This window comes from Marmota flaviventris, chromosome 2 (genome assembly GCF_047511675.1).
Source record: "Marmota flaviventris isolate mMarFla1 chromosome 2, mMarFla1.hap1, whole genome shotgun sequence".
Taxonomy (NCBI): domain Eukaryota; kingdom Metazoa; phylum Chordata; class Mammalia; order Rodentia; family Sciuridae; genus Marmota; species Marmota flaviventris.
This window is the reverse complement of record NC_092499.1, coordinates 1,884,252-1,902,847: the sequence shown is the minus strand read 5'-3', so window position 1 is coordinate 1,902,847 and position 18,596 is coordinate 1,884,252. Positions and strand designations below refer to the sequence as shown.

General features: G+C 55.8%; 1 protein-coding gene across 1 annotated transcript; it reads left to right on the top strand.

Annotated features, from left to right (window-relative positions):
• Nucleotides 1-8,987: 8,987 nt before the first annotated feature.
• Pld4 (phospholipase D family member 4) lies at nt 8,988-16,527 on the top strand. The gene is made up of 11 exons (XM_027946656.2): nt 8,988-9,089; nt 10,855-10,941; nt 11,387-11,550; nt 12,121-12,304; nt 12,668-12,788; nt 13,270-13,397; nt 14,393-14,593; nt 15,263-15,402; nt 15,539-15,704; nt 15,814-15,910; nt 16,196-16,527. Exons 1-11 carry the CDS (start codon nt 9,039-9,041, stop codon nt 16,396-16,398), a joined length of 1,542 nt encoding a protein of 513 aa, XP_027802457.1. The 5' UTR covers nt 8,988-9,038; the 3' UTR covers nt 16,399-16,527.
• Nucleotides 16,528-18,596: the final 2,069 nt, after the last annotated feature.

The window sequence follows — 18,596 nt, the reverse complement described above, 5'->3', positions numbered from 1 at the left end:
CAGCCCGGGAACCTGGGGAGTAGCCAAGGCAGTGGTCAGTGGTCAGGCTTCTTGGTGCCGAGCACATGCTGTGGCCCCCATCAAGCCCACCCCCTTCACTGGCACCTGCCCAGCTGCCAGGCCCGTCTCCTGAATCTTGACAGTCCCCATTGGCAGCTGCCCATAGTGGCTCAGGAACAGGCCCCACTTCTGTGGCAGACACCCCAGCCTGGCACCTTCACGGAGGAGGAAGCTAGGCCAGCTGGGGGCCCCAAGGTCTGCATCGGAGTGGATCATGTGGGCCCTACAGTCAGCAAGCCTTCCTGGAGGCCTGAGCAGACCACCCAGCGACCAGTGGCTGCAGGAGGTGGAGGCCAGGGGGCTGACACTCAGGTCCCTGTCCTACGGAGCCAGGGCTTGTCTTCCTCATCTTCCTGGATGGGTGGCTGAACTCAGGGTAGTGAGGAGGTAGACCTGCCACACAGAGTGGCCTGGCCTGGTGGGGAGTGAGTTGGGGGTATAAGAGAGGAATTGGGGAGGGGAGGCTGGGGCCTGCAGTAGGCCAGGGCTGGGGGCAGGGGGCCACGGTGCTCAACCTTCTGGATCACCTGGCCTAGAGGTGCGTGGCTGGACGGCAGCAGCTCCAGTGGTGAGGTGAGCTCCCACTGGCTGGGGACGCACTTGGGGAGCTAGGTGTGGGGCTTGGGCAAGACCCCAGTAGGGACAGAGGTGGAAGGTCAGTGGCTCTGAGCCTGTGTGGGCTTCAGTTCATTTGCAGAAATGAATAAAAGCCCCCAACGTGTACCTGCACGCCGGCACCTGCCACTGATGTCCCTGTTCTAAAGAAACTGATCTCCAGAAAGCACCAGGCCCGTGGTTTTCCATGCAAAAACGAGTGACCTTTCGTTCTCAGAGAAAACTTTCAGAAAAATATATTCTAAGAAATAATGGCCCAACTATGGAAGGGCACTGATTTAACACCTCCAGAGCAGTGGGCACCGAGCAAAGAGCCTGAGCCCTCCCAAGCCTGAAGTCTGCCTCTGGGAGTCCCGCCTCCAAGATCCCCTTCTCACCCCAGCCACCCACCAACACGCTGAGAGGGGAAACTGAGAATGTTCTGAACTCCAAAGGACTCGATTCTTTAACTTTTCATGGAGATCTCTTTTTTCTTTTCTATTTTCTCTGTTTAATTGTGACCTTAATGGTTCATGGACATTTAGACAGATTCATGTTTGTTTTCCCCCCATTTCTAGCATTTCTGAAGCCAATTATTTTTCACGAGTCAATATTTTGAGCACTAGGATGTTTGGTAGTATATTTAAATTTTATATTTTTTATTTTTCTAATTTTTAATCTATATACATATATATTTCACTCATCTATTTCTTTCTCTCTCTTCTTCTGCTAACAGCCAATCTCTATTGTTCTTTCACTCTTCCTTTAGTTTTTTACTTCTATCTTCCCTCTTCCTCCCTTGGGGTGAGGATATAGTTCAGTGGGTAGAGTGCTTGCCTCACATGACCAGGTCCTAGGTTCAATCCCCAACACCACCAAACAAACAAACAAACAAACTCCTCCTCCTTCATAATCATCACATGCTGCATCACTTCTCTTCTCTCCCAGGCAAGCATTCAAAATTATAAACCCTTTTGCAAACTTTACTGTTTTTACTGTGGGCAATACTGAACATATCATTTCTGTTCACTGTGACAATTAGCACTGTAGATGTCATAGTAGGAACTATTTGGGTTTATGCTGTATGTTGTTTGCATTGGTTGTTATTATTTGTCCCTATGCTGTGAGGTCCTGGAAACCTTCAGGGACACTACAAGTCCACAGGGTAGAAACTCTTTTGTGTCAGATACATACTCTAGATGGGTAGACACACAAATAATATGAAAGAGCAAGGGAACAAATCACCCCAAACAAACCAAGATACTTCAATAAGAGAATCTAATGACACCATGGTGGAAGAAATGTCAGAGAAGGAATTTAGAATGTATATATAGTCAAACTGATCTGTGAGGTAAAGGATGATATAAGGAGTGAAATCAGAAAGAAAATACAGGAAGTGAAAGATCAAAAAAGAGGTATAGATTCTGAAAAAAGAATCAAGCAGAAATCCTGGAAGTAAAGGAATCAATAAACCAAATTTAAAAAATCAATGGAAAGCATCACCAACAGACTAGACCACTTGGAAGACAGAATTTTGGGCAATGGAGACAAAATGTATAATGTTGTAAACAGCTAACTATGGAGAAAAGATGTTAAGAGACCATGAACAGAACTCTCAGGAAATATGAGATAGCATGAAAATACCAAATTTAAGATTTATAAGAGATACAAACAAAAGGAATGCACAATCTTTTCAATGAAATAATATCAAAGTTTTCCAAACCTAAAGAATGAAATGGAAAATCAAATACAAGAGGCTTACAGGACCTCAAATGTACAAAACTTCAACAGACCTACACAAGGCACATTATAATGAAAATGCCTAACATACAGAATAAGGATTTTAAAGTCTGCCAGAGAAAGATATCAGATTACATATAGGGGGAAACCAATCTGGATCTCAGCTGATTTCTCAGCCCAGATCCTCAGAGCTAGGAGGTCCTGGAATAATGTATACTAACTTCTGAAAGAAAATGAATGTCAACCAAGAATACTATACCTAGAAAAATTAAGCTTCAGTATTGACAATGAAATAAAAACCTTCCATGATGAAAAAAAAAAAGTTAAAAGAATTCACAAGTAGAAAACCTGCACTACAAAACATACTCAATAAAACATTTCATGATGAAAAATAAAAGTGAAAACCAGAAAAGGGAGGAACTATGCTAGAAGAATAGTCAATCGGGCTGGGGACGTGGCTCAAGGGCTGGGGATGTGACTCATGCTGTAACGCGCTCGCCTGGCGTGCGTGGGGCGCTGGGTTTGATCCTCAGCACCACATAAAATAAAATAAAGATGTTGTGTCCACTGAAAACTGAAAAATAAATATTAAAAAAATTCTCTCTCTCTCTCTCTCTCTCTCTCTCTTTAAAAAAAAGAATAGGCAATCAAAGGAGAAGATAATTCAAAGTAAAAACCAGAAATAAATGAAAAAGACAGGGAATAAAAATCATTTCTCGGGCTGAGGATGTGGCTCAAGCGGTAGCACGCTCGCCTGGCATGCGTGCGGCCCGGGTTTGATCCTCAGCACCACATACAAACAAAGATGTTGTATCCACAACATATTTTTTAAAAATTCTCTCTAAAAAAAATCATTTCTCAATAATAACATTGAATGTAAATGTCCTAAACTCATCAATCAAAAGACACAGGCTGGCAGATTGGTTTTAAAAAACAAGACTAAACAATATGTTGTCTCCAAGAGACTCACCCCATAGGCAAGGACATCCACAAACTGAAGGAGAAAAAAATTGGGGAAAAAAATATCACATGGATCACTTAAACAAGCAGGAGTTCCTATCCTCATATCAGATAAAATGGACTTCAAGCCAAAGTTAATCAGAAGGGGCAAAGAAGGCCATTTCATACTGCTTTAGGGAATTATATATCAACAAGACATAACAATCATAAATATTTATGCCCCAAACAATGGAGCATCTAAGTACATCAACAAACCTGCTCAATTTCAAGAATCAAATAGACCACAACACAATAATACTGGGTAACTTTAACATACCCCTGTCACCACCAGGTAGATCCTCCAAACAAAAACTAAATAAAGAATCTATAGAGGTAAAAAAACATCATTGATAATTTAAACTTAACAGACATATATAGAGTATATTATCCATCAATGATCAATACACGTTCTTCTCATAAGCACACGGATCTTTCTCTAATATAGACCATGTTATATAAGCTATCACATAAGTTGGTGTTCAATTGTAATATGACCTTAATATATTTTAGCATCTGAAGGGGTACTTTGATAGCTCCCTTTCCACTGATATCAATTTTGTGTTCTTGCTTTTTTTCCTTGATTAGACTTACTTGATTTTTATCAATTTTAGCTGTATTATTTCTTTTCTATTTCATGTATTTCTGCTCCCACTCTTACTTTTTCCATCCTACTCCCTAATTTAAAAGTAATCTGATTGTTATTCTAGCTTCTTTCTGATACAAGTACTTTAAATTATAAATGTTTTTCTGAGTACTGTTTCATCCCAGAGATTTTGGGTTTTAAGCACTTATTATAACTTAGTACAGAGCACTTTTATTTACCTTTCTGTGCTTTCTTCCTTGACCTGTGAGATAGTTATAGGTGCACCATTTAATTTTGAAGTAGTTGTGATGTGGGGGTGGGGTTCTATGAGTCTTATGATGATTGATTGTAATGTAATAAATCATGCAGGAAACACGGTCTGTATGATTTCAAATTTTAAAAGAGTAACAAAAATGCTTTTTATATTGATTGTGTTGTGGGGCAGGTTGCTCAGAAAACAACCAAGTCCCAGTTTTGTCCAAATTGAAGAGTCTTTATTCAACCTGCCGGCCAGTGACTGCTCCCCACAGAACCCATAACTGTCTCTGCAAGGAACAGCCCCGAGCCTGCGCATTTAGGATATTCAAGGGCAAAAACTGCAAAAACCACATCTGGGCGGACATAGCTGTAGACAAGCAGGTAGAGAGCTGAACTGGGCAGCCAGTGAGACAATGCAGTGTGTCCACTGGTATTTCCCACAGGACTTTCCAGGCTGGCAGAGCAGCAAGCAAGCAGAAGGGAAGGGGACCAAAATGACTCCAGTTGACTACAAGTTAGAGAGTGGTCACTAACATCTAGACAATCAATCTCTGACGCGGTAGTCACCCAAGAAAAATGGAAACCAAAGAACAATTTCACATTGTATAAGAATTGCTGTTCTGTGTTGCCTAGTGCTGTGCTGGTATGTGAATGGGTCAGAGGTGGGGCTTTCCCACTGGAGAAGCATTTCCTATATGATATGGGGTCTCAGGGTAAATGGAGTCTGGTCATTGCCCATACAGCCTGGCCCATAACAATTGTATTGGTTATATATGTGTAAGGTCAAAACTGATCAAATCGCATACTTCAAATGTGTGCATTTTATTGTTAAATTTTACCTCAATAAAGCTATGAAATAAAAAAGAAAAAAAAAGAAATAATTGCCCAACATTCAAAATATGCCCCCAAATGACAGTAAACTTTAATCCTGCTCAAAATGAAGTTTAACGGCTGAGGGTGTGGCTCAGGGTAGAGCGTTTGCCTAGCATGCACAAGGCCCCTGTTCCATCCCGGCACCTCAAAAATAGATAGAATTAAAAAATCAGCTTTAACAAGAAGTCAGGTGGGGCCTCGTCCCTCTCCTGGAACTGTGGGAAATACCCAAAACAGCAGTTTCCAGACACTGGGCGGTGGTGGCACAGGACTGTCCCCTCACAGGGGGACGAGCCAGATGAGCCGCAGTCGCCACTTACTGACTGATGGTGGCTGTAATCACACAGGGAGGGTCCTCCAAAGAGGTGGCAAGGTGGCTGAGTTGGTGGGGGGGCCAAGGTGGCCAGAGCTCAGCAAGCAAGACAGCAGGACGGAGGGGACAGCACCAAGTCAGTGGCAGAGGAGAGAGGCCACGGCCTACACACACAACAGGAGCCCCAGGAGGCTGGGAATGGCCACCAGACAGGTCCTGAACCCGACCTGGCCGAGCGCATTGTGCTCCAGAGGACAGAACTCGTGACGAGGCCTGGCAGCGCGAGCAGGACTGAGCCAGCTGTGGTCCTCTCTGTGCCCCAGCAATGCTTAAGGGCAAGTCCCAAGACGAAAGGATCTTTGCCCGAACAAAGTCCAGCATTCATTAAAGGAACACAACAAAATCCAGCACCCACATAATGTCCAATCAAAAATGACCAAGCTTGGGCCGGGCTGTGGCTCAGTGCTGGAGCGCTTGCCTAGCATGTGTGAGGCCCTGGGTTGGATTGGATCCTCAGCACCACATAAAAATAAATAAAATAAAGGTCCATTGACAACCAATATATATATATATATATATATATATATATTTTTTTTTTTTTTTTTAAAATGACCAGACTTGCAAAGAGCAGGCACATCTGGAGGCAAGAAAACACCCAACACACAGCGACGGGCAGGCTAAGGAAAACAGCATTTTTTTAAGTCTTTCTGCATCTTTTTTTTTTTTTAGGTGTAGATGGACACGACACAGTGCCTTTATTTTTATGTGGTGCTAAGGATGGAACCCGGGTCCCGCCTGTGCTAGGGGAGCACTCCACCGCTGAGCCACAATCCCAGGCCTAGTCTTTCTGCATCTGGAAGATGCAATGATAGACACCACTTAAAATGAATCACAGACAAAAGGGAAAGAAGACTTACAAGAAAACAAACAAACAAAACACAGCACAGGCCCGACTTTGTGGGGCGTGGAGCAATCCACAGGGCAGGATAGAAACATCCTCAAAGAAGCAGTGGCACAAGGTGGTCCAGCGGTCAGGAGAGTTATGAGCCCTTGGATCCCAAACACCCAACGACTGTGGAGAAAAAGACACAGGTGATCCCTAAGACGTCTCATCAGCACGTTGCTGAGATTCGATGCAGAGCAACGGAAATGGCTCAGGACACACAGAGGGCGGGGTGAGAACGAGAGCCCCCTTCCAACCCAGAGGGGACGCTGTGACAACCAGTCATCCGAAGGTGACTTGAGTGACAACGGTTCTTCATAGCACATAAAAAGCATTCCCTACAAAGGAAACATTTTAAATAACTGAAGCTACTAGAACATAAATTAAACTTCCTTAAACTCAGAGCGTCCACTCATCCAAATTCACCTTGAAGGAAGAGGAGAGGAAAGACGTCACGCCCTCAAAGTCCTACAAGGAATTTGTATCCAAAGCGTAAAACAAACGTTTCAAGTCAGAGAAAGAAGCCAGGGGGTGAAAGATGGGCATGAGACTCCGACAGGCACCGTCCAAGAGGCTCCGTGGTCAGTGACTAGAAGAGGCTCCACACCAGTGGCCAGCAGAGACTTGCAGGTTGGAACCATGGCGGGCCCAACCGTCCTACCGCACAGCTGAACCGAGAGCCCTGGGCCGGCCCTACAACCCAGCTCGGGTGTCCTGGGAGAAGTGGCAGCATCTACTAAAGCTGACTGCGCCTGCCCGGGCCCAGCTCCCGAGGCCAGAGGGAGAGCACACTGGACCCAGAGGCGAACCCCAGGTCCACACCCCGTCCCTCCACTCAGCCACTGTGGACAGGCCACGCGTGGAGCATGGCGTACTGTGATCTCTTCTGCATGAGGTTCCTTCCCAAAGGTCCACGGGACCCAGGACCAGCAGCCACACATCTGCGTGAGAAAAGTGCTTACAGGAGAATCTCCAGGTCAAGTGCAGCCGGGGGTGAGCCACATCCTGCCAGGAGCCGGAGGCGGTGACCAGCACAGTCTCCGCTGGGTGCGGTCCCAGGGAGTGGACCGCTGGGGCTCAGAGCATGGCTGTGGCTCCAACACAGGCCCGTGCTGGCACAAATGCCTGCTTTAGTGTCACTGACGTCACTGTCACCATGTGCATCTCATGTATTTTCAGGTGCCCATAAAATAATTATTTTTGAAGGGAAAGTACGTACTTTTCAAACCGTTGGGATGTGGTAAAAAGCGTAAAGAAAACACAGACTCAGTGATTTCCACAGTGGACAAGAGAGAAGTTTTTAAAAGCGTGGGGGGCAAAGTACAGAAAGTCAACTGCAGCGAGGCTGCAGGACCACCTGACCGTGTAGAGGGAGGACAGACCACCTTGCCACGGTGCCTGCGTGGGAGCCCAGGGCCTACAGCGCAGCACAGGCCCGGGAGTGGGTGGCATGTGGAGTGGAGGGAGCTGGGGGCTCCTCGGTCATGGTGGGAGCGCCTCCAGCCTGGGAACCCGCATCAGTCGGCAGGCCGGTGACGCCCGCCCCAGCCCCTGGTGTCCACCTAAATCCCGATCTCCCTGTTTCTCTGCGCATGGTTTCATCTTGTGTGGTCATGCTCCTCACGGCCCCCAGGTGGACAAACTCCCCTGCTCAGGTGGCCAATAAGGGTCTGCATGGGCGACTGCCTGGCCACGCAAGAGGCAGGGAAGGACGCTGTGGGTGTGGTGGCCAGGCTGCGTGGGGCTGCAGGCCCACGTGATGCTCCCGCCACAGCAGACCGCTCCACGACACTGTCCTCCGCGGCCGTGGACACCCCTGCTGGCTGAGGGACGAGGACTCCCTCCCTTTCTGGGGAACACCACCTGCCTCGGTGAGCCGATGTCCTTCCCTGTGGACACTCTGAGGTCAGCACCCTGGACAGAAGCTCACCGCCTAGTGAGGGGTGAGTAAGCACTGACCTCAAGCGGAGGGCTACTCCCCAGGCCCAGTCTGAAGGACCAGAGGGACTGTACTCGGGAGACCCCGGCCACGGCGGTGTGGGTGAGGCTGACCTGTAGCCAGGCCTCTGCATTCTCAGGTACAGAGGCCCCAGCAGCCTCCACCTCCCAGCTTCCTGTGCAGCTAGGTGCAGGCCTGTGACCAGATCTCCATCGACTTCTAGATCACAGGTAAGAGAAGGTGCCGTGGGAGCTCTGGGGAGCCCCCTCTGGGATGTCCCTTATTCTCTTTTCAAAAGGGCGGAGGGCAAAGTACAGCAGATCAAGTGCAGCGGCCCCCCTCTGCTGGGCACATGGAACAATGGCTGAGCTCCAGCAGCAGCTGTGGGACCATGAAGCTAGGGACCCTAGGGGTTGGGGACTGGGAGCCCACAGGACCCACCCCCAGTGGCTGTGGAGCCATCATAGCCTGTAGACCACCTGCTCTTAGATGTGGTCAGTCTGGGTGCTCAGGTCTCTGTGGCCTGTGGTCAAGGTGAACCCTCTGTGTGACCCCTAGGAGGGCTGAGGGGTGGTTTCTCTCTCGGGTGAAAGTCCTCAGCCCCACCCCTCGTGGCCCACACAGCTCTAGCTGTCTGTTCTTAACTGGGGGTGGGGTAGGCAGAAAAAAGAGGAAGTGGCCCGGAGGGAAGCAGTGGGCTGCAGAGGAGGCAGGAGGGCCTGCCCTGAGCCGGGGGATGCAGTCTGTGACTGGAGCCCGGATGGATGCCAAGGCAGGGCCCCCAGAGGTAGGTGCCGGGAGGCCTGAGCTGGGTGGAGAAGGCCAAAGCCCTGGGGAGAGCTGCTGTCCCCACCACGGCTCATGCTCCCAGCCGCCCCAGGCCCAGGGGCTCACACAGCCTCCAGTGGCCCTGCACTACCGGTTCCCTGCCCAGTCTGTGCGGCCAGGACAGCTGGGACATCCAGGGAGCCACACGCCCTGCAGGGCACATCCCCACACCTCGGCTGTGGCCTCTGATGCCTCCAGGGCTCCCTGGCGGCCCACCATGGGGCTGGGGAGGCTCAGGGCCCATCCCCCAGCCCAGCTCAGCCCTGAGATGCCTCCCTCCATCAGATAGCCAGCCCTCCCCCAGGGCCACACAGGTCCCCAGGGCCCCTGTGGGAGGACAGAGCTTCAGCTGCCCAGGCCCTAGGAGGCCCGTCCCCTAGCCCCAGTGTGGTCCCCTGGCTGGAAGGAGGTCCGAGGGTCTGTGGTGCCTGAGCCGCCCCTGACAGGACCCAGGTCCAGCGGGCTGCAGTGCTGGACAGCCTTTCTGTCTGGGCACCTTGAGGGCAAAAGCCCTCTCCCAGGAGGGGCAGCCGGAGTGCAGAGCAAGCCCCCGAGGGTCCCCAGTGCCCCAGCCCAGAACCCCACCCAGGCCACCTCCCCAGAAAGTCACGGAGGAGGGGAAGCCTGAAGCTGGCCTCGCAGGGCCTGGGCCACCCCTGTGTAGGCGGCCATCTTGAGAGCTCGAGCCCAGGTGGCCTGGGGTGTCACCCTTACTCTCCTCCTCAGGGACACCTGGGCAGAGGGACCCTGGGCCTGGTAACTTTGCCTGAGCCCATGTCCCCCATGCTTCAAGCTATGGGTTCGGGTCCCACCACCCGGTGGCGCTCTGGCTCTGGGCCACACAGAGCCCCAGGCCCTGGGCACCCTCCCAGGCTGAGGTGGCCAAGTTCTCTGAGCCCCAGCTGGGAAGGACAGCAGGGAGAAGCCCCAGGGGCCCCTTCGCCCAGCCCCATACTCCACACAGGCATCCAGTGCCCCCCGGGCCCTGAACCTCGGACCCCTGGCGTCACCAGGGCCTTTGTGGTGTTTCAGTCGGGGGCTAGAGGGCACAGTGGCCCCATCCTGTGCACAGGCCCTTCCCTGTACCCGGGGAGGGTGGACACAGCTCCCAGGTACTTGCTCTGTGGTGCCCTCAGGGCAGTGGTGCCAGCCGGGCTCCCAGCTCCCCATGGAGGGACCACTCTGTGGGCACAGGTGAGTCCATCCCAGAACTGCAGACTCCCTGCTGCCAGGGGAGGCCCTGCCCTGGACACAACGCGGTCTGCTGGAGGCTTCTGGCTGCCTGCGTCCCCCACCAGGTCTGGCCTCCACCAGCAGCGGTCACATACCCAGGGGCCTAGACCAGCCAACCCTGGCAGGGGGGCAACTGCTGGGGCCAGTCAGGAGGAACCAAGCCGAAAAAGCAGAAAGAGTGCTTTCAGACTCGGCTGCAGCTGGGCTGAAACAAGGAACCGAGACACAGACGTCCAGACCCCGCCACGGGGGCACCGGGAGGGGAGCACAGCCTGCAGGGCACAGGCTAGACAGGCCCAAGGCCCCAGGACAGCCACGTGCAGCCAGCTCCGGGTCCACACGCAGGCTGCCCGTGGCGGGTGTGCAGCGGAGCCCGGCCCCGCCCGGGCTGAGACCCACTCCGGGGGGTTTGAGCGTGTGTCTGCAGGGACCCCACAAAGGGCTGACACCGTGGTGCCAGAGCTGCCTGTGAGCCCAGACTCCTCCTGCAGCTGCTGGCTCCACTATGCAGAACAGCAGAGGACCCCGCGTGGCCCTGCCCCAGACCACGCGGCAGCCCACGCGGCAGAACCAGCACGGTAGGACCCGGGGTCTCGCGGGAGGGTTTACCAGGGACGCCACAGCCTGGGACAAGTTGTAGCCCAATTCCCAGTTCTAATTACTTTAAAAGTCAATTTTAAATAGAATCTTAGAACCCTGGGCCCAAGTACAGAAGAGAAAACCAGCCCTGGGTGGGAGGGCAGGCCAGCGGGGAGGTAAGCCCCGGGGCTGCTGGAGACCCTGCCTGCATCTCACGGCCAGGGAAGCTGGGGCAGCCAGTTACCGCTGACCACCGCGCCACACAGTGGGCTGCAGACCACCAACCCCAACCTAGAGGGCCTGGCTTCCCTCTGTCCCCCTCTCCTCCCCCGCCAGGCCTAGCCCAGCTGCAGCAGGGCCCTCTGGAGCGCCTGGCAGTCTGTTCCCGTACTGGGGGGCGGTCACGGCCCGCCCAGGACCCTGTAGAGACAGTGTCTCCCGCAGGTGCTGGGGACGCTGGCCGTGCTGGGGTTGGGCCTCGTGACTCTCACCTACCTCCTGTGGCAAGTGCCCCTTCCTCGCGCCTGGCACCAGCACCCCGAAGAAGTGTCCCCTGAGTCCTGGGAGGCCCTGGAAGGAGAGGCTGGGCAGCAGAGGGACTCCTGCCAGTGAGTGAGCCCACAGGGCCTGCGGTGGGGGCAGGTCTCCTGGACAGTGCCTGCTTTCCACCACCTCTGGGCCGAGCACCACCCCCCACCAGCACCTGCAGGGGACATGGGTCACGGGAAGGGCCTGGAGTGTCAGGCTCAAGTTGGGCTGGGGACTCTTGGCGGAAAACAGGGCTGCCCGGGGCCCTGGCAAGGCTGGTGAACGCTGTCCGCTGTTGAGTGAGTCTTGGCACCTCAGGTCCTCTCATCCCGGGGTTTGGTGCTGTTGCCCCGAGGCAGCTCCCTGCTGTCGGGGTCCCAGAGCCCGGAGCCTCCCCATTCACCTCACTATCCATCGGGTTGGGGTGGAGCCTGGCTGCAGGCCAGGCAGCCCCGTCCCCTCAGGGTGTCACTGCTGCCACAGCTTGTGGGGCTCAGGCCTCCTCCGCCAGTTCCGTCTAGCTGCCCTTCCCGGATCCTCACCACATGGGCCGTAGTGCCTCCCGCTGGGCGGCAGGGAGGGAGCAGATGGCCAAGGCAGGCTGGTGGCTCCGGCAGCCACACCCGGCCCCCTCCTGCCTCTCTCTCCAGGCTTGTCCTTGTGGAAAGCATCCCTCAGGACCTGCCCTCTGCAGCTGGCAGCCCATCCGCCCAGCCACTGGCCCAGGCCTGGCTGCAGCTGCTGGACACTGCCCAGGAGAGCATCCATGTGGCCTCATACTACTGGTCCCTCACGGGGCCTGACATCGGGGTCAATGACTCGTCTTCCCAGCCGGTGCATCCCTGGCCCCCACCCCTGTCCCTGAGACTAAAGGCTGCCCCAACCTGCCCCTGGGATGGGCACACAGAAAGTCAGGGCACCCATCTGTGTGGAGCTTTGGGGCCCAGGCCCAGGGCCAGTGCGATGGTGGGGACTGGGAAAGGGCAGGGTAAAGCCCTTTCTTGGGAGCTCTGGGCAGGGTAGAGGGGAGGCCCCTGGGGGTCAGAGCACTTAGATTGGCCTAAGTGCAGTTCTGCTCCCAGCCAAGGTCATCCAGACCCTTGGCCCAGCCCTAGGCCATGGGCAGCCACAGGTCCTGGGGGGAGGGACAGAGGGCCCAGCTGGGGGCCACCTCTCATGGCCAGCGTGGCCTCACAGGGAGAGGCTATTCTTCAGAAGCTGCAGCAGCTGCTGGACAAGGACATCTCCCTGATGGTGGCCACCAATAGCCCGTCACTGACCAGGAATTCCACCGACCTGCAGGTCCTGGCCGCCCACGGTAGGCGCCCTCTCCACCCTGGCCCTGCGGCCCGGCCTTGCCGACGCCACGGGACAAAGGCAAAGAGCCACTGAACTGCTGGGCAGGGTGGGGGAGGCCCCCACTGCTCCCCTCGACCCTGGAGGGAGAAGCCCAGGACTCTGAGCTCCCTTGAGCTGATGTCACCTGGACTCAGGCAGACTCCCAGAAGCCAGAGTGGCACATTCCACAGGGCAGAGTGTGGGGTGGCCTGGGTGCCCTGCTGCTTGGCCCTGAGGACGAGGCTGAGGCCAGGTGGCAGGTGACAGCAGGCTCAGTCATCTCAAATGCTCTGGAGCTGGGCTGCCCAGAGAGACCCAGGGCCAGCTGTGCCTCCATTTCCTCACCAGTCAAGTGAGGAGAGCGTCCACATTGAGGTGGCACTGCTGTTTTGAGGACCGACACATCAGAATCAGGCTCACCCTGCAGCTAGCACACACAAAGAGCCCGTGTTCCATCACAGGTGCCCAAGTGCGACAGGTGCCCATGAGGCAGTTCACTGGGGGTGTCTTGCACTCCAAATTCTGGGTTGTAGACGGGCGGCACATCTACGTGGGCAGTGCCAACATGGACTGGCGGTCCCTGACGCAGGTAAGTCCCAGGACTCATGGACAGGAGGCCCCTCTGGAGTTCCTCCCCCTCCGAGTCCCAAGGGCTTTGCCTGATGTCCCCATTGGTCAGAGGAAGTCAGTGTCACGAGAAGTCAGCAGATGGAATCCTGGGTCACAGAGCCATGCCATCACCTTTCTGTAGAGGAAATGATCAGACACAGGCTCCACCGGCCCAGCACTCATGCCAGGGAGTAACATTTAAGGACAGGAAGTTGCTTAGACCACAGCCATCAGAGAAAGATGCAGATTACAAAGCAAGAGGCTTTTTAGAAGAAGCAGTGCGTTAAAAACATGTCCAAGGGGGACTGGAGTCGTGGCTCAGTGGTCCAGTGCTTGCCTGGCATGTACAGGGCTCTGGGTTCGATCCTCAGCACCACATAGAAATGAATAAAAGATCCCCTGACAACTAAAAAATATCAAAAAGCAAAAATGTGTCCGAGGGATGGAGCTGAAGCCAGTGGCAGAGTGTGAGTGTGAGCTTGGCACATGCTGGAGGCTGGTCCAACCCACAGCACCACACACACCACATGTCAAAGACCAAAGTGAGCAGCTTCCTCTCTTGGGATGAGTGGCCCCAAGTTCTCCATGGAGTGTACTTTCATTCCACTAAAGAGATCGTGTGTGTGTGTGTGTGTGTGTGTGTGTGTGAGAGAGAGAGAGAGAATAAATGTGATCATGGTAGCAGTTGTTATCCCTTAACAGTGCAATTTAGAGCAATTTTATTTCCTTGTGTTTTATGCAATTTTGGGGTGTCCAACAAACATCGCTTTCAGCACTAGAAAACACCGCTCAGGAAAAACAGGGACCCAGGGAGCAGTGGCCCTCCACCTGGGTGCACTGTCACAGGTCCTGCAGGTGACGCCGCAGAGCTGCTGCCAGGGGGGAAGGGCTGCACCCTGCCCAGCGCCAGGTGATGGGCCCCAGGTTCCCCTGGTAGGCCTTGCTCCCTGTGGCTACCGACCCTGGTTCCTGCAGGTGAAGGAACTTGGAGCCATTATCTACAACTGCAGCCGCCTGGCCCAGGACCTGGAGAAAACTTTCCAGACGTACTGGGTACTGGGGGCACCCCAGGCTGTCCTCCCCAAAACCTGGCCTCAGAACTTCTCATCCCACATCAACCGCTTCCAGCCCCTCCGGGGCCACTTTGACGGATTGCCCACCATGGCCTACTTCTCGGTAAGGTGGGCAGAGAGGCCATCAGGACCCTCCTCTCCCCTAGCTGGCCAGACCAGCAAGGGCCCTGCCACACCCTGGGCCTAGTCCTCAGCACCACCAGCAGCTTCTGGGTCCTCAGAGACCAGTGCCAGGGACAAGCAGGCCCAGCTCCTGGAAAGGATGCCAGGTCAGCGCCATCTGTGGGAGACAGTTGGCCAGAGAGGCAGCGGGATCTGTGGCCCTTGGGGTCTCAAACAGACTGCTGAGTGTGGGTGGGCTCAGAGGCTGTGGGGGCTAGGGACGCCAGGCATCAGACACTCTGCAGCGCGGAAGGGGATGCCCACGACTCCCCTCTGTCAGAGCACTGACCCTCTGAGCCCCCAGCCACCCTAGTGACTGGTCTGCAGCCAAGACTATGTCAGAACGCGGAGAGACCCTGGATAAGGGGGTCCCACTCTGGAGAAAGCGGAGAAGGTTCCTGGGGCAGGAGCAGTCTGTGAAGAGTCAGTGCAGCCCAGAGCCCCAGAGGCTGGCCGTTGGCTAGGTGCAGGCCGGGCCCAGGGCCCTGCTGAGAGCCCTCTTCCCAGGCAGTGCAGCTCGCCTCCCCTCCCCCAGCACGAGCCCCCTGGGTGGTATGTGGGGCCCAGGTGGGGGCCCTGGCAGTGCTGCAGGGGTGCTTCTCCACCACAGGCTTCGCCACCAGCCCTCTGCCCCAGAGGCCGCACCCAGGACCTGGATGCAGTGCTGGCAGTGATGGAGGGTGCCCGGGAGTTCATCTTTGCCTCAGTGATGGAGTACTTCCCCACCACGCGCTTCAGCCACCCTGCCAGGTGACCGCTGGGAAGCGAGGCCCTGGAGAGCACAGCCCCCCCATGGGCGGCTCCCGGGTTCGCAGGTCTCCCCTTCTGCCAGGACCCCTGCTCATCCCAGGGCCCTGAGGCAGGACCCTGACCCTGCCTTCCCCAGGTACTGGCCAGTGCTGGACAATGCACTGCGGGAAGCCGCCTTTGGCCGGCGTGTACGTGTGCGTCTGCTGGTCAGCTGCGGGCTCGGCACGGACCCCACCATGTTCCCCTACCTGCGGTCCCTGCAGGCGATCAGCAACCCCTCCGCTGGCATCTCAGTGGACGTGGTGAGGCTCTGCTCCCAGGAGAGGCTGGGGGAGGTGGGCCCTCCTCTCCCTCCCCTCCCTCCCCTCCCTCCCTTCCCATCCCCTCCCATGCCCCTTCTCTGTTCCAAAGAAAGTCTTCATCGTGCCTGTGGGGAATCACTCCAACATCCCCTTCAGCCGGGTGAACCACAACAAATTCCTGGTCACGGAGAAGGCAGCCTACATAGGTGAGCAGCTGGGACGCCTGGCTACTGCTGAAGGCGGTCAGGGTCTCCAGTGGAGTTCTGGGGACCAGGCATCTGTCAAGGGGCAGGCAGAGGAATCCTGAGCTGCAGGGCCCAGGATGTCCATCCCACGGTGACCTGGTGGAGTTCCTGCACCTGCCCTGGCTGGACTGATAGCAGAGCAGCCAGTGTGCCCACTGTCCCCACCTACAGCTGGGGCCACAGTCCAGGGCCTGTGGCAGGGGCTGAGCCCAGCACCCCAGCCTCTCTTCTGGACCTCCTCCCCAGGCACCTCCAACTGGTCGGAGGATTACTTCAGCAGCACCTCGGGCGTGGGTCTGGTGGTCAGCCAGAGGGCCCCCGGTGCCCAGGCAGGGGTGCAGCCCGCACAGGAACAACTGCGGCGACTCTTTGAGCGTGACTGGAGTTCCCGCTATGCTGTGGGCCTGGACGGACAAGCCCCAGGCCAGGACTGTGTCTGGCAGGGCTGAGACCCAACCCCTTGGCTCCTGGTCCCCAGTGAACCCTGCTGTCCACCAGTGAACCCTGCTGTCCACCAGTGAACCCTGCTGTCCACCAGGCTGTTGAAGCTCAGAAATTATAAATGCAAAAGAACGTTACCTGGGGCCAGAGAATTGCAATTCAGATGAACACAGGTTCTGACAATTTTGAATTAAGCTCCGCAGACCCTCAGGTGGCACTGGCTTCTCAGGGGAGGAGGGTCTGTAGCCCTTACATGGAAAGGCCTCGACTGCCACAGGACCAGCCCCAGCTGTGTCTCACTGGCCACCCACCCGTGAGGGCTGGGCCAGACCCAGGCATACAGCTTGCGGGCATTGCTGAGCACTGCCCAAGTACCACCCCCAGTAAGAGATGCCGACGGTTTGCAGGTCTCGCCCCGGTCGGGTGTACCCAGAGCCGCTGGCCTCGGCTTCCCGTTGAAGCGCTCTTTATCATGGCTGCGATTCACAGCCGCCTCTGTCCAGGCTCGGCAGCTCCTTCCTACCCAGATTCTCCAGAGGGGGGCGTGCTAACCTTCTGGGTGGGTGCAAACTGCTGACCTTAGGGAGTGATCCCAGCCCACAAGTGAGGCCTGCAAGCCAGTGTCCCACCCCTTGCCCCAGGGACCCCGCAAAGGGTCAGTGTCTCTGTGGTCACTCCAGCCCTGCTACTTGTCCACAGGGTCAGCAGAGCCTTAGGAGCCTAGGGGCGGAGTTAGGGATTGGAAGGGGTCCTTGGCGCCAAGGATCAACTCGGGCCGCACTTACCCTCTCCTAATCCGAAGCCCCAGCACTGGCTCCACTCTGAGAGAGTGAGATCCCCGGGGCTGGCTCACGGCAACACAAACTGCGCCGGCAGCTTGTCACTGGAAGTCGCAGGACTCGGAAGAAGCCAGAGTGTATAGGAGGGGCGGGGGGCTGGCCTGTGGGGGCAGGACTGGGACCGTGTGGGTGTGGCTGGCGTTTGGCGTGGGTCCTGGGGCTGTGTGGGTGGGGCTAGTACGTGGGGGTAGACCTAGGGCTTTGTGGCGCCGGCCTGGGGTCTGAGGGTGGGCCCAGGATTTGAGTTAGAACCGGGCCAGGTTGCAGGGCCCTGGTGGCCGGGCTAGAGTATGGGTTCCAGAGAACCTGGACTTGAGCTTCCGGGAGGAAGAGGACACAAAGCTGGGATAGGGAGTCGGAAGGACCTCACTGGAGCCCCTGTCCTTGATGCAGAAGCAGGAGGTTAGCCCATTTTGGAGACTGAGTTCTGATTTTTCTCTTCTGTGCACTGAGTCAGAAGCCTGCTTCAGCACTTACCCTTGCTCACATGGTGGCTTTTGACCAAGAATCGGGGCCCACTTGGCCTGCCGAGGCCCAGAGGCACACAAACTGCAGCTTGGCTTGCCCGACAGTGAATGGACGCCAGGCTGCTGGTGCCGCACTGTGTGGTCTCCCTGCCCTCTCTGGTCCTCTGTGCTCTTGGAGGGCGAACCCGGTCTGCACAGGCAGCTGCAAGTTCCGTTTCGTCATTGTCCTTGCACTTGTTCCCCTCACCCTCTGGTCCGTGCTGAAGGTCCCCTACACCCAGCCCGCCTCCTGCCTGCTTTGTGGGGATCTGGAGAGAGTGTGTCTGTGGGAGGCCTGGGAATCCTCGAGCCCTGCGAGCCCCTTGGAGCTCCTGGTCCCGGGTCCAGGTGTGCGCGGCACTTGGCAGAGCCAAACCCGGAGGCTGCTGTGGCCGCTCCCTGCAGGGTGCTTCCCCTCCCCACCACCCAGACCTCCCCTCTGGCCGAGGAGCGGGAGCAGCACCCCTCTCTGGAGCAGACACTCTCTCGCCCACCTCTGCCCTTCAGGGCTGCATGTGTGGGCTTGGTCTCCGGCCCCCGCTGTCCAGGCCTAGAAACGATGCCCAAGAGACACTCGGTGTTCTGGGCAGCTTTGGTGGCCCTCAGCCTGGAAAGGCCTGCTTCCACACCCAGGGGTCCTGTGGCCACATCTCAGTGACCTCCTAAAAGGCCGGCTCCAAAGCAGACACCGGTTCTCCACAGCCGACCCAGATTGACACGGCTCGGGAGACCTGGGGATGGGGCGCCATGACGTGGCTTTCCCTGGATGGGGTAGGCGGACTGGAAACCAGCCTCCGTGGTCTCTGCCCCTGTGAATCTCACCTCCTTGCCTGCTTGTCACTAATAGCCCACACGAAGGTG